This window comes from Dasypus novemcinctus, chromosome 27 (genome assembly GCF_030445035.2).
Source record: "Dasypus novemcinctus isolate mDasNov1 chromosome 27, mDasNov1.1.hap2, whole genome shotgun sequence".
NCBI lineage: Eukaryota > Metazoa > Chordata > Mammalia > Cingulata > Dasypodidae > Dasypus > Dasypus novemcinctus.
Window position 1 is genome coordinate 29,548,505 of NC_080699.1, and position 23,692 is coordinate 29,572,196.

Genomic DNA, 23,692 nt, shown 5'->3' on the forward strand with positions numbered 1-23,692 from the left:
TCTGAAGACAATTACTTGATTGGTTAAGGAGAGGGTCATGAAGTCTCCTTTTAGAATGGTCATTACTCTAGTTTGATCAGTAATTATGTACACATTTCTTAAAGAAGCCCAAGATGGTTTGCATAGATGATCTGTTGGGTTCAAGATCATCTGGCAGGCACTTTCATATGCAGGCACATTCATAAGCTTAGGATTTGGAAAACTTTTTCTTCAGTGTAGTGTCAAAGATTCTGAGCAGTTCTGGAGTGAAGGAATCTCCTTAACCTTGTCAAACTCTTTGTTACCACAATCTGAACTATATTTTAAAAAACTAATAGCCTGTGGAACGCATCATGGAAGCACTACTTTACTTTAAGTATATGTGTGTACATTTTCAGAAACAAATTAAGTCAAGAGCTTATTGTCAAGCCAGGATTTACCTTAGACCTATCTATGAGCTCAAGCTTGTCATTAAAGTTACCAATAGTAAAAAAAAAAACCAAAAACCCAGTATCTAGAGGTTGCAGGTTTATGATATTGTTTGGATGGGTCCTTATGTTATTCTGACTTTTTTTGGAGAAAGATAGGATATGCACATTCTGGAGAGACATATGGGCTCTAGAGACATAGGAAACAGTAGGACATATAGTGAAATCTCAAGCTCTGTCATGTTGTCTCAGTGTCCAGGGATACATTGCCTCAAACAATCTTCTAGCACCTCCAGGCACTGGAGGTACACAACACTCTCCTTTGACCTCCCATGTTGGTGAAGGAAAGTTATATTTAAGGCATGGCTCTCTGGAAGTCCACTTGTAATTCCCATCGCTCTTGATACTCAGGTATTGGAAACACCACCGTAGCACTTGCATAGACTTCTCCAACTCCTAGAATTAATTCTCTGACAGATTGCAAAAATTTTTCTTTTCAGTAGAAACAGCACCAAGCACATTACTTGGTACACAATGGTGCTTAATAAAAGTGAAAAAAAAACCCAACATGAATAAATGGTGTCTATTTTGAGTTTTGTAACTTGAAACCAATGTGATATTCTTACACCTGCTCTCCTCGCTTTTATAGGATCTGACATTGTGGTTTTCTTTTTAAAGATTTATTTATTTATTTCTCTTCCTTTCCCCCCCATCTGCTCTCCGTGTCCATTTTTTGTGTGTTCTTCTGTGTCCACTTACATTCTTGTAAGTAGCACCAGGAATCTGTCTCATTTTGTTGCGTCATATTGCTGCATCAGCTCTCCGTGTGTGTGGCACTACTCCTGGGCAGGTTGCACATTTTTCATGTGGGGCGGCTCTCCTTACGGGGTGCACTCCTTGCATGTGGAGCTCCCCTATGCAGGGGACACCCCTGCGTGGCATGGCACTCCTTGCGTGCATCAGCGCTGTGTGTGGGCCAGCTCACCACACAGGTCAGGAGGCCTGGGGTTTGAACCCTGGACCTCCCATATGGTAGGCAGATGCTCTATCAGTTGAGCCAAATCCATTTTCCTGTCATTGTGTTTTATGTTACCTCTGTCTGCCATCAAACATGAAGTCCTTGAGATAATAGGCTCAGCCCAGGAAAATGAGTGTTTATGAAACTCAAAGGTAGATTTTAAATATGTTTCCAAATAGCATTATAACCCAGATGCCTGAAGTCCTCTAGATAGAGATCACGTAGGGCTACTTGCTCACCTCCCTTGAAAGTCTGAAGTTCTTCCTAAAATTTTGGCAATTTCTAGGGTCATCTCTGTGAGCCTTTCTGTGGACTGTTTCTAATCCAAACCAGGCCATTCCAGACATGAAACTCAACTCCATCTTGATTTACATACACAACACATGCACACATGTGTGTGTGACATCCATATCCCATTCAAAAATGAATTTGTTAATGTAGGAGACTTTCCTGAAGGTTCAAAGGGAAAACAGACTAACATTGTAGAAACATGACCTCAAATTGTGCAATAGACATCCTCATTCTTAAAATGTTCCTTGAATGCCACAACTCTGGGGAATTTCCACTGGTTTCTTCCCACAAACTTCTGTGCTTCATTACATCTTTTTGGTGCCTTTCTCCTCTCTCTTCTTTCTCTGTCCTTTTCTTCTGAAGAACATTAGGTATTACCCTAATTTTCTTGTCAGCTATTTAAACCATTATTTTAATAACAGGGATCTTGATGAAATTCATGTCCTTAGGGTCCCTCTCTTTACCTTCAAATGATTTATTTCTCCCCCTGTGACCCTCCTCAAGAAAGTTCTTTTCCTAAGATAACAGTAGTTGAGATAATAACACTTGCAACTAATTACACTTAGTTTTGCATTTTCAATTTTCAATTCATTACTAAAAGAAATGTGCAGTAGTCCTTTTTTTAAAAAAATTGCAGTTTTAATGGATTTTAGTAGTAGTCTTTCTTTACCTTGAAAGAGGGGCATACATAATACATATTACTACAAACTAGGACTCACCTGCATCACTATTCTTTTTTTTTAAAAGATTTATTTATTTATTTCTCTCTCTGTCCCCCCCCCACTCCCCCCATTGTCTGTTCTCTTTGTCTATTTGCTGTATCTTCTTTGTCCACTTCTGTTGTTGTCAGCAGCACAGGAATCTGTGTTTCTTTTTCGTGCGTCATCTTGTGTCAGCTTTCCATGTGTGCGGCGCCATCCTGGGCAGGCTGCACTTTCTTTTGTGCTGGGCTGCTCTACTTACGGAGTGCACTCCTTGCGTGTGGGCTCCCCTACACCGGGGCCACCCCTCTGTGGCAGGGCACTCGTTGCACACATCAGGACTGCACATGGGCCAGCTCCACACGGGTCAAGGAGGCCCAGGGTTTGAACCGCAGACCTCCCATGTGGTAGATGGACGCCCTAACCACAGGGCCAAGTCCACTGCCCATCACCATTCTATAAAAAGCTTTTTCAACTAGATGTCTGACTGAGGGCAAGGTTAAAGCAATTGATTTGTCACATGCATTGAGGGACCTTACAAGCCAACCCTCAATGCAGGATTTAAACTTCATATTAATCTTAGAGATGAATTTTTCCAGCAAGGAAGCCTACCTATTGTTTCTGAGATGTCTTTCTAGATTAAAGACATCCTGGGCACATGTCTTACCTAGATCAAAGCATAGAAACCAGGAGTTTTGTCAACTGTAAATTGGAAATTTTCACCAGATATTCCCAAGTTTTGGTGTTATGAGAGAAAGAAACCTTTAAGTTTATCTAAAGTTTGCATTATATCAAGGTGGAAGTCCCCATTTTGAGATATTACCAAACAAAACTGATTCATTTCAAACATTTCTGGAAGACCATTAGAATTGATTAAGAGGCTGCAGGTAGCTTCTTTTTTTCTCCCCCCTGCCTCCACTTTTATGAAGGGTATTTATTTGAAGTAGAAGCCTACAGTTACCAGGCCATAATGCATAAGTTACTTCCCTCACCAAAGACTGTTGCCATGTATTGGAGCAAGGAGCTTATTTTACTGTGAGGAAAAGAGGTACTGAGAAAATGAGACGTGGAGCTTCTTATGCCTTTGCCTTGGAGATGAGGGGCAGAGGGTTGTCATAAGCAAAGAGGGAGACAGGGTTCCCTACATTTCTGCTAAGTAGCAGGCAGTCTCAGACCTTAATGATTTCTAGTTCCAGCTTACAGTTGAGAAAGCCCTGACTTCTGCCTCATGCAGCTGAGGATATCTCAGGATTTTTCTTTTTTTGTGTGTGGGAGAATTAGGACATTTCTCCTTCTCAGGGAGAACTCCCAGGTCATTTATATGTAGCATATTATTATAGCGGACCCTATCCACATCTTTATCTTGCTACAAGAATGAACCTGAACTTCTGAGAAGTTTTATCACACCTCTCCCCAATCCTCTCTTACAGTTTACGTTTGTATCTACATTAAGTTCTTTTTGCTGTTTTACATGTTTTACTCTTGATGATGAGACTTTGGAAAGGCCATCACTTTCCTTAAAGCTCCTTTCACCTCCTTGTTTCTAATGGTATAAATAAAGGGATTCAAGAGTGGGGTGAAGATAGTATTTAGTACAGATACAACCTTATTAATCTTAAAGGAGGAGTGTGTTGTGGGTCTCAGGTACATGAACAGAACAGCTCCATAGAGCAGTGACACAACAGTCAGGTGAGAAGCACAGGTGGAGAAAGCCTTCTGGCGGCCAGTGGCTGAAGGAATCTGGAGGATGGTGGACAGGATGTAGATATAAGAAATCATAGTAAAGAGGAGTGATCCTGGGATCACCAGGATGGTTGCCAGGAGACCCAGTAGCTCCAAAAGGCTGGTGTCTGCACAGGCGGCTTTCAAGATGGGGCCAACATCACAGTAGAAATGATTGATGACATTGTTGCCACAGAATGACAACTGGATGAGCAGCAGCATCTGACAAAAGACAATGGCAAAGCTGATCAACCAGGAGCTGAGGGCGAGCTGCAGGCAAAGGTGGTTTGTCATGATGGTGGGGTAGCGAAGAGGCTTGCAGATGGCCAGGTAGCGGTCAAAAGACATGACCGTGAGGATGAAAAACTCAGTTGTGCCCAGGAAGAAGTGGAAGAAGGCCTGCAGCAGGCAGCAGGAAATGCAGATGACAGCTCTTGTCACAACAAAGGTCTCTAGCAATTTGGGGATGACCGTGGTGGTATACCAAATCTCTAGGAAGGACAAGTTGCAAAGGAAGAAGTACATTGGAATTTGCAGTCTGGGCTCAGCCCAGACGATGGCAAGAATGAGTCCATTACCTGCAAGGGTTAATATGTAGATAAGAAAGATCACGATAAATAGAGGGAGTTGTAGTCCTTGGATATCAGGAAAGCCTAAGAGGATGAACTCTGTGATTGCTGAGCCATTTCTCATGCCCCTTGATATTCTAGAAAAGAGGCAAGAAAGAAGCTCCTTAGAAGTTTAACGGCACACTAAAATATAATTCAGACATAAAAAATAAGGATTCTGACTCTAATTTTTTTTAAGGTCCTTCATAATACCTACACATACCCACAGCACCTTTCCTTACTGGTGATTTAGCTTGTTCTTTTTTTAGCTAAACCTGCTTTTAATAGACTTTGAAAATATTAAGTACACATGAAGAAAGAAAAAGTATTTTTTTACCCTACACAACCATGGGGATAATAATTTAAAATATCTGCCATTAATCAATATAATTATTTAAAATGAACAGTATATATTAATATAATGTCATGTGCAAAAACACAGCTTGTGAATTCATAAGACATTACCCCCCAATCCTGTATTATATTCTGAAAGAGAATTCTGGCTTTCGTATAACAGATATGTTTAAGAAAACTGAGTATAATATTTGTATGTATGTTTTTTGCATGTATGCATATAACTAAAAATCACTGCCATTATATTAGTGCTGAGATACAATTTAGATAATGTAACAGATGCTTTTATAAGTATATACTTCCAAACTCCAATTCAAACTCATTTTGTTAGAGAGACTCAAAATATTTAAAGCTAAGTGGGTAAAACTGCTCAAGAAGTAGGGAAATATGCTAAACTTGAATGCAAAATTCCAAGACCAATGGAATCAGGCCCGAGTATACAGTAAATACCTAATAAATATTTATCAGATTAAAATCTACAGATACTAACCTAAAAAAATGTTAAGAAGATAGCGCATGCTTAGAATAATAAACTGGAAATTCTGGAAGGTACATTCCTACCAAAACCTTCCTTTGTGACTTATCTTTTCATACCAAATAAAGAATTCCCAGTTGTATACGCAAATTGATAGGCTGAGAATTTTCTGTCCTTCTACTAATATTCACTAGAAAATATTAACACCGCTTCCTTTCTTACTGGGGCTATTCTTTTGTAATGTTCTCATTCAGTATGGGTAAGGTAAATTACTGTGAAATGAACTGCACAATTTTCAAAGTACATAGGAAAATCAGCATGAAAGAGGCAGCTCACAGTTCTTGAAATGTTGCTTTATTCTTCCCCCATTTGAAAGAACAGGTACTTCCATTCCCTTCTACATGCTAAACCAGAAGAGGATTAATCTTTGTCTGTAATGCCACAAGTTCTAGCGCTTTTCCATGAAACTAGAAGAGAAAGAGAAATATTCGAATTTGCACTAATGGCCAATCTATCTGGCTGTGAGTCTGGTCCCTCGTGATAGGGTAGATAGGGAATTATCTTCACTCCCCGCACAGAGGAGAGTGGCAGTCTCTCCACACCAGGATAAAATTTCTAAGGGCTAGATATCCTGCAATGTGGAGAATTAGACCTATTAAGTTCACAAGCATTTGTTGAGAGCGTGCTAAATTCCAAATCCTGCCAGGGAGCAAGAGCATTTGTAATTACCACATAACCCAGTGAGTAAAACTGTAAAGTTGCGCAGAGATTGTTCGGAAACACAGCGGAAGAATCCCTTCCCCGGCCAGGGCAGGGGTTAAACTCCTGGAGGTTTTCCAGAAGAGGTGCCAGAGCTCAGTTCAAGAGGAGCTAAATGGGAAGGGAGAGTGGGGTGGGGGAGAGGAAACACATTCCAGGCGAGGACCCAGGGTCTCTGGAAATGGAGCTCGAGCAGAGGATCCAGCTTGAGCTGAAGCTGAGGCTGGGCCTTGTCCTGACTTGTTTGATAAACTAAGAGGTGGGGCAAGGTCCTGAGTCCGTTTACAGGATGGGTTTTCGAGGATTTTGGAGGAGAAAATCTTGAGTCAGGGAATTTGCTAATGTGGGAGGAAATGTGTGTGTGTGTGCGCGCGCGCGTGTGCGCGCGGCACGGTATTGCCCTGCCTCCTCCATACACGCACGCACGCACACACACACTTCCATAAGCTTTATGGAGGAAAGGGCCACAGGGGGTGACGGGATGACTCCTTTGAGGTCCTGGTCACAGACAGCACTGCCGCGCTCTCCAGGTGACAAAGTGGGACACGTCTTAGAGGGGAGAGACGTTATCTTCTCTGGGTTTGCAAGGAACGTGGCTTCGCCTTGGTACCACAGGGACCCAGGAGCCCAGCAGTCGAGTCAGCAGAAGCGGAGCCAGCTGAAGCGGTGGAGCCGGCTGAGAGCAGGGGTTCCCGGCTGCGCCCAGGAGAAGGGAAGGAGAACAAGAAGAGGCAGGGCCCAGGCAGTCGCCGCCCCGACTGTGAGCACGCGCGCAGTTTGGTGTGATTTTGGAGGAGGTAAGGGGGCTGGAGTTAGCAGGCAAAAACAATATTTCAAAGTATCACCGGAAAGTTACCTTAGGAAACTGAGGTTACACTGAAGTTAAAATACTGCACAAAATATGGCCATCTGTATGCTCACTGAAATTGAGTTGTATATTCTAGACTCTTCCATTTCCTTTAGAAAAAGTCACAATGTATAGGGTCAAACGGTGTCCCTCCTCATTTTCCCATTTCGCTCAGCCACCAGGTCCTGTTAACTTTACCTCCTTACTGACTCTCCACTCCCTTCTCTTCTTGCCATCTTATCTGAGGCTGCTTTAAGAGCAGCCTCCCGACTGGACCTCTTGTCTCCCCACCTGCCACACTATTTCCTCTCCGTATTTCAAGTTGTTGGGATGGGTGGTCATTCAAACCCCAATTCTGACCATGTCACTCCTCAGCACTGTGAGGGCTACACCCAGGCTCCTTAGTGGGACATTCAAGGCCATGGATGGTCCAGCCTTACCTGCCTGCTTGTCTGCTGTTTCTCCTTTTCTCCCCATACCACTTAAAAAAATTTTTTTAAATGTTACATTAAAATAATATGAGGCCCCCATATACCCCCCACCCCCCTCATCCCGCTCCTCCCCGCATAACAACAACCTCATACCTCTTGAGTTACTGTGGTTCAGAGGTTGGCTCCCCCAAAATAAAGTTTAACAGGAACACAGCTGTGCGCATTTGTTTACAGATTGTATGTGGCTGCTCTCAGACTGCAAGGGTGGAGTCGGAGAGTTGTGTCAGAAGCCACATGGCCCACAAAGCCTAAAACAGTCGCTATCTGACGCTTTACAGAAACAGCTTGCCGACCCCCACTTTAGTTCCTGAAAGCATCATCCTCCCTCTTGCCTCCTATCCTAGCACATGCTGTTCCCTTTGCCTGGAATACACTCCTCCCCTCTCCATCATTTGGATAAGTCCTCTGGACTTCCGGGCTCAGCTTAGGAGCCACCTCCATGGGAGGCCTAACCCTTTCCAGTCTGGTTAAGGAACGACTCTCACGTGTCTCCGTAACACCCTGTGCTTGTCTCTATCTGCACAGTCACACAGTTGCATTTCCCATTTATTTGGTTGGCCTCTTCCACAGATGCTATTTATCTGCCGGGGTCTGGCACAAAATAAGCCCTCAAAAGATATATATATGTATGTATCTTTTTAAAAATAATTATTTACATGAATAGCTTCTGCTTATGTATCATTTTGTGTATCCTGATGCTGCCGTATGTTTATATGTACTGCTATCTCTTACATTTCTAAGTTGAAAATGTTATGACAAGGGAATGTTTGCTGAATACTTGGACTCATGCTGCTGCTCCCAGCTTTTCTTTTTTTGAGTTTTGCTGTGTAATCTTTCCCTAATCAGGCATTTGCTGTTTCTTAGAAGTTGGGAGAAAAACCAGAGCACAGTGAGTACAGTAAGCTTTCTTTACACATTTAATGCTCAGTGGTTTTGGGATTGAGTTGAGTAATTTTTGTTTTTGTTTTTTTTCCCTAAGCTATGGTTGTTGCTGTCAAGGACCCTGCAATTTTCTTAAACTTTTCAAAGTATTGGAAGAAAAAAAAAAAAGAAAGGTATTAATGCATTTATTTTCTGTTCTAGATTTGGCTAAGGGCAATATGTCCTAACTCTTGGGGTTTATTCTGTTTCTATTAATAAATTGTCAATAGGGTCCAATTTCATTTTTTTCGAGAATTTGATCATGCAGTAACATATCCTATAGGTTCCACAAAGGGAAAGAGTTCACCCAGAAACACTATTTGGGGGACTGCCCAGAGCTGGAATGCGAATAAAGATAATCAGTTTTGAAATTCATCTCATGGATTGATGGTTCTGGGAAAGATGCTGTGAATAAAGACCTCTTTTGTTTAGGAAGATCCAAGTCCAGATAATTGTTATGACTTTTCTGCATGAAGCTAAATTCATTTATTGAAATTTACCTGAAGGCTTTAAGGCATCAAGACTATTTGTATCTGTCATTCTGGCAAAAAGCAAAACCTTATTCAAAATAGTACTCTTTCTCTCTAAGTGGCAAAGCAGTACTTACAGTGCTAATGATTCCCAGGGAAAAACTTCTGGTCCTGAGGTGTGTCCTCACCCACAGCTAGACTGAAAGAAAAGGAGAGAGACTGGATTTACGTCTGTTAATTGAAACAGAAAAATTTCCTTTTCCTTTCTGCACTGGGCAAATGAATCTCTCTCTCTCGAATTTAAGGCAAGTTTCGTGATGTTTAAGTCAATTCTATTCGTAAAGCTCTCAAGAAATTGCAAGACTTCTGCATTTAGGAGAATTGTTTTGAGGGTGATTAATACAGCAGTTCGTATTAGGTCAAGATTTCTTCTCTTCAAATAATGATTTGTTAGTGGGACACCTCCATAACTTCCTCTGGGACATCGGTCTCTATGGATGTGAGGTAGAGAATCCCAGGAGGTAGTCTCACTAAAAGTTTATTCATAATTCAAACTGAGGAATTTGCAGTTTTCTAAATTCTCATTGGTACTCATCATCCCTGAACTCCTGAGATAATTAGTCAAAGCCTGGAATCCATGATTTTTTTTTTTTTTTTTGCATCGTCTCTTGATTCAGTTTCTCCAAAATGGGAAATCAGTGGTACCTTAGTAATTAAAAGGGTTTCTCTAATGAACTGAATTGAACCAAAGTTGGAAAGTTGATCAATGATATAAAAAATGGCCATATATTCAGGAATGCAAGAATAAGCAAAATAGATGTTTTTTTTTTTTTGAGGTACCAGTGTCAAGGATTGAATCTGGGGCTTTGTATGTGGGAAGTCAGCACTCAACCAGTGAGTCACATCATCTCCCCTGAGTTGGTTTTTTGTTTGTTTGTTTGTTTTGCTTGTTGTTTGTTTTCTGTTTTGTTTTTAGGAGCTACCGGGAACGAAATCTGGGACTTCCCATATGGAAAGTAGGTGCTCAATAGGTTGAACCACATCCTCTGCTCCCTAACAGAATAGATTTTAACTTGATTTTCTTGTAAACTATTTAATGGTGATAAGTGAAAAGACAGTGGCCTAAAGTGTTGAGGGTCATATAGAGAGTTGATGGATATTGCAAGTATGACTAATTGTTGAAAGAAACTCTTCACAAAACAGGAAAATAAAATCGGAATTGTAACTTTGAAAAAAATCAGTTTTATGGAGACACAACTCACAGAATAAAATGTCCTCATTTTAAGTATACAACTCAGTGAATACCAGTGTAATCATCACTCCAATTAAAATGAGGAATGTTCTCAGTACTACAAAAAGTTCCCTTGTGCCCATTTGCATTTAGTTGACCTCAGTACTCTCTCCCCTACCCCACCCCAATCCCAACAACCACTGATGGGATTTCTATGTCTAAAGATTAGTTTTGCCTGTTCAATAATTTTATATAAATGAAATCATATGGTATATATACCTTTCGTGCCTGGCTGCTTTTGCTTACCAAAATGTTTTTGAGATTCATTCATGTCATTGAGCATAGAAAATTCATTCCTTTTAATTGCAAGAATAAATCACACTTTATCTGGTTGCTAGTTGATAAACATTTGGGTTGTTTCCATTTTGACTATTGTATTAGTCAGCCAAAGGGGTGCTGATGCAAAGTACCAGAAATCTTTTGGCTTTTATAAAGGGTATTTATTTGGGGTAGAAGCTTATAATCACAAGTCCCTAAGAGTCCAACTCAAGGTACCATTAGAGGTACTTGCTCACCCAAAGTCACTTGCTGTATGTTGGAGCAAGATGGCGGGCATTGTTAGCAAGGGTTCAGCCTTCCTTCTTTCTTTTAAGACTCTGTGGTGCCAGCTTCTTCCAATCTCAGCTGTAGGCTGTCATAAGGCTCATCTCTCTCCCTGGGGCTTGTTTCTATCCAGGCTCAACTGCTCTGTTCTCTTCACAAGGTCAGCTGTAGACTATCAGTCTCATCTCTCTTCCCAGAACCTCTGCCATGTCTAATGAGCTATCTCTCTTCCTCTGCCATGTCTTTTTCTCTGTGAGTGTATGCCCAACAAGGGGGTAGGGACTCATCACTCTACTGACATGGCCGAGTCAAATCCCTAATCTTAATTTAATCAAGTAAATGTAATCTTTGATTTTAATACAATCAAAGGGTAATTACTGCCCAGAGGAACCGACCAGTTTACAAACATAATCAAAATCTGTTTTTGGAATTCGTAAATAATATCAAACTGCCACAATTATCATTAAAGCTGTGGTGAACATGCATATAGAATTTTTTTGGTTATCATATATTTTCATTTATCTGAGGCAAATGGGTAAGACTGAAATTCCTGAGTCATAAGGTTAAGTGCATATTTAACTTTTAAAGAAACAACCACACTCTTCTCTAAACATTTTGCTCAATTTTACAGTCCTACCAACAATGTATGAAGAGTTCTATTTGCTCTACCTTCTCACCAACATTTGTTGCTTTATTTTAAATTTAATGTTATAGTAGGTGTAAGGTTTCCTCATTATTAATTTAGTTTGCATTCCTCTGATGACTAGAGATATTGAACACATTACTTATGCTTATTGAACATTTATATATAATGAAGAATTGGTTAAAATCTTTTGAACATTAAAAAATTGGATAGTTTTTTCCTATTATTGAGTTATAAAAGTACCTTATTTCAGATGTAAGTTCCTTGTGAGACAAAAAATTAAAATAGTGATTGTAGCACAAAATTGTAATAAATGTAACTAATGCCATTGAAGTGTAGGTAATGCTCTAAAATCATTAAAATAGCAAATTTCATGTTATATATATGTTGTCACAATTTAAAACAAACCTGTAGATATACTAAAAATGAGAATATTTTCTTCCAGTCTGTGGTTTGCTCTTGATTTTCTTTACAATATATTTTGAAATACAGAAGTTTTTTATTTTAAAATCTAATTTATCATTTTTTCTTTTTATGTCTCATGCTTTTTGCATTTTGTCTAATAAATCTTTCTATTCTCAAGATTGCAAAATTTTTCTTTTATGTTTCCTTATGGATGTTATGGGCTATGATACATTTTGGGTTAAATTTTGTGCAAGGTGAGAGGTAGTTGTTGAAGTTAATCTATTTCCTGTTGAATACCTAGCTGTTCTAGTACCATTTGTCAAAAAGACTACCCCCTTGAATTGACTACATTCCTTTATAAAAATCAATTGATGATATATGCATGAGTCTATTCCTGGGCCCTTCTGTTCTATTGATCGTCTCTCTTTGTGCCGATACCGTTCTATCTTGGTTACCGTATTTTTTAAGTGCGTCTTGAAGTCAGGAAGTCTATGTCCTATAACTTTTTTTTTTTTGGTCAAGGTTGTATTGACTATTCTAGGTCCTAGGCATTTCAACATAAATTTTAGAATTAGCTTGTCAATTTCTACAAAGCAACCCCCTGGGTAGTTTATAGAGTGGGGCTGCATGGCATCAGTTAAGGCAATGTTGCTAATTTAGCTTCTTTAATTTATTACAACAACATTTTACAGTTTTGAAGTTTTCAGTATAGTATTTTGTTAAGTTTATTCCTGAGGATTTGCTATCTTCTGATGCTAGTATAAGTGGAATTTAAAAAAATTTAATTTTCCAATTTTTGTTGCTAGTACTTGCAGTCAGCATATGCCCATAGTAAAGAAACACAATATTTTAATAGGCATTTTATCCTACTGCTTTGCGAAATTCACTTATAGGATTTCCTACATACACAACCGTGTCAGTGAATAAATACCATTTATTTCTCCCTTTCCAATTTGTATACCTGTTATTTTTTTTTCTTCCCTTATTGTACTGGCTAGAGCTCTAGTACAATGTTGAAGAGAGATGATGAGTACAGACATTCTTATCTTGTTCCCGATATTGAGGAAAAATGGTGTCTTTGCCCAATAAGAATATTAGCAGTAATTATTTGTAAATACTCTTGATCAGGTTGAGGAAGTTCCTACATTGCTGAAATTATTTTTTAAATCATGAATTGCTGAATTTTGTCAAATGATTTCTCTGCATCTATTGAGATGGATATATGGTTTTCTTCTATAATTGTTAATGTGGTGTATTATTACTTTGCTTTATTTTAAAATATTTAACCAAAATTGGAATTCTGGTATAACCTAAGTAGTCATGAAATATTTGTTCTTTTCTATATTAATAGATTTAATGTACTAATATACTGTTAAGGCTTTTTTTGTCTATGTTCATGAGGGATATTAGTCACTAGCTTTCTTTTTTTATATTTTCTTTGTTTTTTTTTAAATCTAGATTTTAAAAAATGATTTATTCCCCCCTTGTGGCTTGTTTTTTTTTGTTGTCTGTCCTCTGTTTCCATTTGCTGCACATTTTTCTGTGTCTGTCTCCCTTTTGTTGCATTATCTTGCTGCATCTTGCAACACATGGGCTGTCAGCTCTCCATGCCTTCACAAGGAGGCCCTGGGACACGAACCCAGGGCCTTCCATGTGGTAGATGGGAGCCCAGCTGATTGAGCCACAGCTGCTTCCCTTTCTTTGGTTTTGATATCAACGTAATGCTGGTTTCATAAAAAGAGTTGGGGAGTATTCCTTTCTGGAAACTTTTCCTTTACTACCTGAAGGAATTTTGTGAGATTTGGATTATTCCTTCCTTAAATATTTGGAATTAATTAAGCAGTGAAATCATCTGGATATTGACTGTCCTTTGTAGGAAGCTTTTAAACATCTTTTTATTTTGAAATACTTTCAAACATACAGAACAGTTACAAAAATGATACAAACCCCATACAGAGAACTCTATCATACCACCTCACCCAAACCCGGATACCTATATTCACCAATTTTAACATTTTGTCACAAGATATGATCTGGCAAATATTATTCTATTATCCATCTATCTATTTATCAATCTATTTCCTTAATATTTGAGTGTAGGTTGTATACATCATGCTTTTTAAACACTAATACTGCCATGTACATCTCCTAAGAACAAGGATATTCACTATGTAACCACCTTAAGTGCGATTATCAAGTTCAAGAAATTTAACAGTGATAGAAAGGTTATACTCTATATTCCATTTTTTTCATAAGTCCCAATAACATCCCTTTGAACCTTTTCTCCTCCCTTATTACATCTCATCCAGTATCGTGTATAGCATTTAATTGTCATTGTCTCTTTTGCTTTTCTTTCTTTCTTTCTTTTTTAAATTGTGGAAACATATATACAATATAGATTTTCCCATCTCAGCCATTCCAAGCATACCATTGAATGGGATTAATCACATTCATAATACTGAGGTACCATCTCTACCTTCCATTATTAAAACTTTCCTATCTCCCTAAAGAGAAACTCTGCACCTATTGTGCATTAACTCCCCATTTCACCTGCCCCACACCTCTGACAACCTGCACTCCAATTTCCGTCTCTATGAGCTTGCATTTTCTCTAATTCTTTGTAGTTGCCATGCAGCTTAAGTTTAATGTCCTGAATTTATAACAATCTAGTTTGCTCTGAGATTCCAACTTAAATTCAATAATATACACTAACTAGATTCCTATACCTCTCTGTCCCCCCACCTTTATGTTGTTTTCTTGTCACAAATTAATTGTTTATACATTATAAGTCTCAAATCACTGATTTATCATTACATTTTATTACAGCTGCCTTTTAGGTCCTGTAGGAATTAAAAGTGGAGTTACAAATCAAAAATACTGTAGTACTGGCATTTATATTTACCCATGTTGTTACCCTCACTGAGATCTTTATTTCTTCACATGGCTTTGATCTCTATTGCCCTTTTCTTTCAACCTGAAGAACTCTTTGTAGCATCTCTTGTAGGGCCAGCCATTCAAGTTTTGTTTATCTGGAATGTCTTCATCTCTCCCTCATTTTTTTAAACTTCATTACTTGAGGTAACAAGCATGCTACCATCGTTGGGCAGGCCCAGCACGTTGAGATGAGGCCTCGTCTCCTGCTGGGTGAGTGCTTGGCGCGGGTAGATCGTTGCCCCCCTGCTACTCTTGCCCGTAACGGCTGCCTCCTCTATCTCCACCAGCATCCGGTCTCCATAGGGGCCGCCCTAGGGTAATCGGCCTGCCTCTCGCGCCTCACCAGAACCCAACCCACAACTTCCCCTTATCTTCTGCCCCAGCCCCCATATACCCCCCACCAGAATGATAACCTCGCCTCTGCCCCTTTACCTAGCAACAGCCTCCAACAACCAATCGGAGGTCACCTTCAGCTTAAGCCAATCCGCACCCCACACGTGGCCCCTTACCCTCCTACCTCACCCCCAACCGTCCCCCAGCCAATTAGCGGCCTCCCCTCACATACATTGCCTTATTTGGCTTAGCCTTGCTACCGCCAGCGCCCTAGCCTATATAAACGCTTGTCTTCCTCAATAAAGCAGACGCATTGCCACCACTCTCCGTCTCCGCAGCATTCTTCACGCCGGTGTGCGTCCGCCCTTGACACCGCCCGCTGTCGGCCGTGCGCCCTCAATTACTTTTTAAAAATTTTTAAAAAAGATACTTAGATAAAAAAGATACATAAATAAACTTTATTTTTAACAAAGTTTTAGATTAAAGTTATATAAAAAATATAGGGGATTCTTATATGCCCCACCCCCCCTCACGTTTTCCCCTATTAATAACATCTTTCACTAGCATGGTACATTTGTTAAAACTGATGAACAAATATTGAAGCATTGCTATTAACCATGGTCTATAGTTTACATTATGGTTTACACTTTGCACTGTACGATTTTATAGGTTTTGACAAAATGTATAATAGCCTGTGCTCATCATTGCAATATCGTGCAGAAAATTCCAATGTCCCCAAAATGCCCCCTGTTCCACTTATTCTTCCCTCTCCCTCTCCTTAGAACGTCTGGTGACCACTGTGTTTATATCAATGTTACAAGTTCTTCCATTACTGGAATAACAGTAAGTCTACTTTGGTACATAGTTGCATTCCCCCCCTTATGCTTGTTCACTTCTCAATCTTGAGGAGTTTGGGATGGTGATGCCCACTCTGTTTTTGATTGAGAGGGGGCTTAGATCCTTTGGGTAAGATGGAGGAAATATCTTGCTTGCAGTTGTAGATATGCTCTTTTTTGGGGGATGGGCATTGTCCATCATTATCACTTTATTAGTTGTCCTGGACAAGACTGATGACCTGGAGAATAGGTGTTGGCCAGAACTTTGCTGCCATTCAGGGCTCAACTGGCATATGAAAACATGGAAGATTTAAATCTCTGGGACATATATTTAATGGGTATAGTGCTAATTATAGGTTCAAATAAAAGTGGTAGAAGAATCATATGCAGGGAAATTATAAATGAGTCTAACTCTGTTGCACTGGGGAGATAGGTTAACATATATTCCAAGGTAAGGCCCATCAATGGGGTGTGGATTTCCTGGGGTTGTTTGCCCTTCCTATAGTGTCTAGATGTCTCTAGAGCCTTCGGGAGCACTTGAGGCACTGTTTATTATGGCAGTCAGCGAGGTTCTCCTGAGATGTGTCTAAGAGTGATCTCTGGAATGACCTCCTGACTCATGCTGAAATCTCTTAGCCATAAAAACTCTTTTGTATTTAATATTTCCCCGTACCTTTTAAAAAAAGATTTATTTATTTATTTCTCCCCTCTCCCCATTGTCTGTTCTCTGTCCATTCTCTGTGCATTCTTCTGTGTCTGCTTGTCTTCTCTTTAGCAGCACCAGGAATTGATTCTGGGACCTTTTGGAGTGGGAGAGGGGTGCTCAATCTCTTGCACCACCTCAGCTCCCTGGTCTGCTGCATCTCTTATTGTCTTTCCTTGGTATCTTTTTTTGTTGTATCATCTTGCTGCGCCAGCCTTCAACTTGGGCCAGCTTGCCGCATGGGCCAGCACTTCACTAGGGCCAGCTCACCACCTGGACCAGCACTCCATGTGGGCCAGGTCTTTGCTTGGGCCAACTCACCACGTGGGCCAGCTTGCCTTCACTAGGAGGCCCTGGGAATCAAACCCTGTACCTCCCATATGTTAGATAGGAACCCAATCCTTGAGCCACATCTGCTTCCCTATTTCCCCCTTTTGATCAAGGTCTTTTTCCAAATGCATCACTTGTTCGATCTTGGTAATAATCCCTTGGTGCCAGGGAGGCCCATTCCTGGTAGTCATGTCCTACATTGGGGTGGGGCAGGGGGGATGCCAGTGAGACTATATGCTGAGTTTGGCTTAGAGAGAGGCCACATTGAATAACAAGGGTTTCAGACGGTAACTCTTAGGCAATATATATATTATTAGGCTAGGTTTCAATTTTACAAGAATAAGGTTCATAAGTACAAGTGTTAATGTTAAGGGCCTGGTGTATTGGTCTGTCCTCTTTCACTAGGCACTGCCTATGTTCTCTAGAGAGTCTTGCCACTCTATTGGAAAATGTAGCAGGCCTCCCCAGGATGAGAATTTAATATTTTGTTGTTTATTGTGTGGGTCTCCACCCACTGAGATAGCACCCCATGACCACATGAACACATTCATACTCCATAGAGGCATTCCCTGGGTGCCTCCTTCCCCACACATACCCCCACCACTGATACCTTCACCAGTGATTCTCCCCTGCCATAGCTGTAACTTTTCTGTAATCCAAAACCTCCCCAAAAATGAAGCCAAAATGTTTCTTGCATTGTGCCCATCACCACCGTTAAGATCTGTTATCTTTTATGTATGTTTGTAATTTCTTCTGTAGTTTTCCCCAGTGTCTTCATGTTTTTTCACACTTTATTTTCAAAGAAGCTTTAGGTTACAGAAAAGTCACATGGAAAATATATGGGATTCCTATATATCCCACCTCTCCCCCTCTCACATTTTCCCCTATTAATGACATCTTACATGAGTATGGTACATTTGTTATGAATGTTTCAAAATACTGAAGCAATGCTACTACCCATGATCAATAGTTTATATTATGGTTTACACTTTGCACCATACAGTTGTATAGTTTTTGACAAAATGTATGACAGCCTGTATCTGTCATTGTAAAATCATGCAAAACAATTTCAATGCCCTAAAAATATCCTATGTTCTACTTATTCTTCCCTCCCTCTCTCCTTGGAACCTATGGTAACCACTCAGTTTCAATTTTTCAAAAATAAAATTCACAGTTACATGCATTAATATTGAGGGCTTTACATAATGGTCTGTTTTCTTTATTAGGCACTGCCTATGCACTCAAGAGATTTTTGCCCCTCTATTTGAGAACATAGCAGGTCTCCCCAGGGTGGGAGTTTAATATTTTGTTGTTTATTGTGCAGGTCTCTACCCAGTGACAAGATGAACACATTCATATTCCACAGAAGCATGCCCTAGGTCCATCCTTTCCCACACATTCCCCCACCACTGACACCCTGCACCAGTGATCCTCCCCTGCCATATTTGCCAAAGGAACATTCCCTCAGTTGAAGTTTCAACCAAAGACCTACAAATCTTGAGTATTCACCTGTTCCTTCCTTCAGTCCTCCCTCCAGTTCCATGGATAGTCCAACCTACCCATCCCCACCCTGCTCACCCTCACATTCCAGCACCATTGACCTCACTCACATCCCTGCACCACTATCACCCCCCTCTACTGCCAAATCACTCCCTTCCACCTTATCATATGTTCTTCCCAGATTAAGCATTGTCTCATTACGCTCTTCTCCCTTTCTGACTCTTGGTAACCTGTCTTCCAGATTCTGTCTCTGTAAGTATATTCAATATGCTTCAGTCAGGTCATGCAATGTTTGTCCTTTAGTGACTGACTTACTTTACTGAACATAAGGTCTTTGAGATTCATCTGTGTTGCCACGTGTCAAGACTTCATTTCTTCTTATAGCCGAGTGATATTCCGTTGTATGTATATACTATGTTTTGCTTATCTATATATCTATTGTTGGATACTTGGGTTGTTTCCAACTTTTGGTAAGAGTGAATAATGCCACTATGAACATTGGTGTTAAACTGTGAGAATGTTCCATACTGCTTTCAATTCTTCTGTATATACTGCTAGATAGTAGTGGGATTGCTGGATCATATGGTAATTCTATGGTTAGCTTCCTGAGGAACCACCAAACTATCCTCCACAATGGCTACACCATTCTACATTCCCACCAGCAGTTGACAAGTGTTCCTATTCCCCCACATTCTCTCCAACATTTGTAGTTTTCTTTTTTTTTTTTTTAAAAAAATAACTGCCAGTCTAATGGGATAAGGTGATATCTCAGTGTAATTTTGATTTACATTTCCCTAATAGCTAGTGATATTGAGCATCTTTTCATGTGCTTTTTAGCCATTTATATTTCCTCTTTGGAAAAGGGTCTATTCAAATTTCTTGCTCAGTTTTAAAATGGGATTGTTTGTCTTTTTATTTGAGATGTAGTATTTCTTTATATATGCTGGATATTAGATACTTATCAGATAAGTGATTCCCAAATATTTTCTCCCATTGAGTATATTGCCTTCTCACTTTATTGACAAACTCCTTTCAAAACACAGAAGTTTTTAATTTTGTGGGGGTCCCATTTATCTATTTTTTCTTTCATTGCTTATGCTTTGGGTGCTAAGTTTATGAAACCATTTCCTACTACAAGATCTCCTAGATGCTAACCTACATCATCTTCAAGGAGCTTTATGGTCTTGAGTCTTATATTTAGGCCTTTGATCCATCTTGAGTGAATTTTTGTATAGAGTGTGAGATAGTGATCCTCTCTTATTCTTTTAGATATGGATATCCAGTTTTTCCAGCACCATTTGTTGAAGAAGCTGTTCTGTCCCAGCTGAGTGGGCTTGGTTTCCTTATCAAATATCAGTTTACCATATATGCATGGATATATGTCTGAACTCTCAATTCTGTTCCTTTGGTCAGTATGTCTATCGTTGTGCCAATATCATGCAGTTTTGACTGTAGCTTTGTAGTATGGTTTAAAGTTGGGTAACATGAACCATCCAATTTCATTTTTCTTTTTCTATTTGTTTTTGGTAATTTTGGGCTCCTTGCCCTTCCAAATAAATTTCATAATTGGCTTTTCCAATTGTTGTAATTTTTATTTGGATTGAATTGATCCTGTAAATCAACTTGGGTAGGACAGACATCTTAATGATATTTAGTCTTTCATTCTATGAGCATGGAATCTTTTTTCATTTGTTTAGTCTTTTAAAATTTCCTTTAACAATGTTGTGTAGTTTTCTGTGTACAAGTTCTCTACATCTTTAAGTTTATTCCTAGATATTTGATTCTTTTAGTTACTATTGTAACTGGCATTTTTTTTTTCTTGATTTTCTCCTCAGAATGCTCATTATTAGGGGACAGAAATGCTACTGATTTTTGCATATTGATCTTATATCCTATCATTTACTGAACTCATTTATCAGCTCTAGAAGCTTTCTTTTAAAATTTTCAGGTCTTTCTGTGTACAGGATCATGCCATCTGAATAGTGAAAGTTTCACTTCTTCCTTCCAATTTGAAAGAAATTTAAAATGAAATTTTATTTCTTTTTTTCCCCTAAGGGCTCGAACAAGTACTTCTAATACAATGTTAAATAAGAGCAGTGAGAGTGGACATCCTTGTCTTGTTCCAGATCTCAGAGGGAAAGCCTTTATTCTTTCACCACTGACTATGATGTTAGCAGTGGGTTTTGCACATATGCTCTTCATGGTCAGGAAGTTATCTTCTAATCCTATATTTTGAAGTGTTTTTATCAAGAAAGGACACTGTATCTTTTCAAATGCTTTTTTTTTGCATTGATAGAGGTGATCATGTGATTTTTTTGTTTTTGATCTGTTAATGTGGTGTATTACATTGATTGACTTTCTTGTGTTGAAACATCCTTGCATACCAGGGATAAAACCCATTTGATCATGGTGTGTAATTCATTCGATGTGTTATTGATATGATTAGCACATATTTTGTTGAGGATTTTAGCATCTAAGTTCATTAGAGAGATTGATCTATGGTTTTCTTTCCTTGTGCTGTGTGGTTTTGGTATTAGGGTGATGTTATCATCATGGAATGAATTAGGTAATGTTTCCTCCACTTCTATTTTTTGGAAGAGTTTAAGCAGGATTGGTGTTTGTTAGTTCTTTCTGGAATGACATGTAGAATTCACTCATGAAGCCATCTGATCCTGAACTTTTCTTGATTGGGAGGTTTTTGATGACTAAATCAATCTTGTTACTTATGATTGGTCTGTTGAGTTCTTTTTTTTCCTATCTGGCTGTGTCATCATCTTTATGGCGCATTGCTTTGCCTCACAGGGGGTCTGCACCTCTCTGTACCATGTGGGGGCCTGTGCCTCACCGCGCAGGTCTGGGATGCCTTTTTTTTTTCCTTTTTCTACCAGAAGGTCCCAGGGATCAAATCTGGGTCCTCCATATGGTAAACAGGAGCTCAGTTGCTTAAACCACAGCCACTTCCCTGTTGAGTTCTTTTATTTCTTCCTTTGTCAGTGTAGTTTACTTGTGTGTTTCTAGAAATTTGTCTAGTTCATCTAAGTTGTCCATCTTGTTGGCATACAATTTTTCAAAGTATCCTCTTATGATACTCTTTATTTCTGAGAGTGGTGATAGTCCCTCTCTCATTTTTATTTACATCTTCTCTTTTTTCTTTGTTAGCCTAGCTAAGGATTTGCCAATTTCATTAATCTTCTCAAAGAACCAGCTTTTACAAATAGTGTTGTTAAATTTTTCTAGTATTTTTTTAATTCTCAATTTCATTTAGTTCTGTCCTAATATTTTTATTTCTTTCTTTTTGCTTGCTTTGGGATTAGTTTGTTGTTCTTTTTCTAGTTCCTCCAAGTGTGCAGTTAGGTCTTTGATTTTAGCTTTTTCTTCTTTTTAAATAAAAACATTTATGGCTATAAATTTCCTTCTTAGCATTGCTTTAGCTGCATTCCATAGGATTTTTTTTTGAGTTTCAAGAGCTTTTATAGGCTCAAATAAATGCATTTATTTGATCTGAATTTTTAACAAATCAATTTTATTGATACATATTAATAAAGCATAAATCCATCCAAAGGGTACAATCAATGGTATTTGGTATAATCACATATTTGTGCAGTCATCGCTTCAATCATTCTTAGAGCACTTTCATTATTCCAAAAATAATAAACAATGAACATACAAACAAAGATCATCACCTCTCAATCTATGCTTCCCCTGCTGTACAAGGCTGCTATTCTTTCTCCTTCTCTCTAGTATATTTGTATTCATATTTTGTAAACACAGTCTTATTATGCAATATCACCCATATTTGTATTTTATATGAGGTTTTACTATCTTGTAGTCTCATGTTACAGTTTTTAGCTTTCCTTCTAATAATACACGTGACCTTAGTCTTTTCCTTTCAACCACTGTCATACCTGTATAATAACTTTGCTAGTTACAAAAACCATGATGTGCTTTTACCATTTCTATTCACTTCTAAAGATTTATAAACTACCTTTTTACCAACTCTGCACAGAATAACCCTTAGCTTTCCATTCTCTACCCTCCTACTATTTTCTGGTGACCTATATTCTAATTATTAATTCCATGAATTTGCACAATATATTTTGTTCATAATAGCGTATTCATACCATATTTGTCCTTTTGGGTCTGGCTTGCTTCACTCAACATAATGTCCCCCAGGTTCATCCATGTCATATGCCTCACGACTTCATTTCTTCTTACTGCTGCATAATATTCCATCATGTAAAATATACACCACAATTATTTATCCATTCATCAGTTGATGGACACCTGGATTGTTTCCAACTTTTGGCAATCATGAATAATGCCACTGTGAACATTGGTGTGCAGATGTCTGTTCGTGTCACTACTCTCAGTTCTTCTTGGTATATACCTAGTAATAGTATTGCCAGATCACAGGGTAAGTCTATATTTAACTTCCTTAGAAACTGCCAAACAGTTCTTCACAGTGGCTGTACCATTCTACATTCCCACCAACAGTGAATAAGCATTCCTATCTCTCCAGCATTTACAGTTTTCTGACTTTTAATAGTGGCCACTCTTAGAGGTGTGAAATGATATCCATTGTAGTTTTGATTTACATCTCCCTAATTGCTAGCAATGTTGAACATTTTTTCATGTGTATCTTTACAATTTGTATTTCTTCTTTGGACAATTGTCTTTTGCCCATTTTTTAATCTGGTAGTTTATCTTTTTATTGTTAAGTTGTATGATCTTTTTATATATCATGGATATTAACCCTTATCAGACATGTGATTGCCAAATGTTTTTTCCCCTTGAGTCGGCTGCCTTTTCACCTTTTTGACAAAATCCTTCAAGTGCAGAAGTGTTTAATTTTAAGGAGGTCTCATTTATCTAAATTTTCTTTTCTTGCTTTGGTTATAAATTTAAGGAACTACTGCATAGATCTTGAAGATGTTTTCCTATATTTTCTTCTAGGTGTTTTATGGTTGTCATTTTTATATTTAGGTCCTTGATCCATTTTGAGTTAATTTTTGTATAAGGTGTGAGATAGGGGTCCATTTTCTTTCCTTTGGAAATGGCTATCCAGTTCTCCCAGGACCATTTTTTGAATAGTCTGTTAGGGCCCAGCAGG

At 38.9% G+C, this 23,692-nt stretch overlaps 1 protein-coding gene and 1 long non-coding RNA gene across 2 annotated transcripts; one reads left to right on the forward strand and one right to left on the reverse strand.

Moving 5' to 3' along the window:
• Positions 1 to 3,893: 3,893 nt before the first annotated feature.
• OR6X1 (olfactory receptor family 6 subfamily X member 1) lies at positions 3,894 to 4,832 on the reverse strand. The gene has a single exon (XM_012525542.4). The coding sequence runs from the start codon at positions 4,830 to 4,832 to the stop codon at positions 3,894 to 3,896; it is 939 nt and encodes a 312-aa protein (XP_012380996.2).
• A 2,084-nt stretch (positions 4,833 to 6,916) lies between these two features.
• On the forward strand, positions 6,917 to 8,818 carry LOC131276336 (uncharacterized). Its single transcript, XR_009183841.2, has 3 exons — positions 6,917 to 7,132; positions 8,520 to 8,562; positions 8,653 to 8,818. It is a non-coding gene; the product is annotated as an uncharacterized lncRNA (long non-coding RNA).
• Positions 8,819 to 23,692: the final 14,874 nt, after the last annotated feature.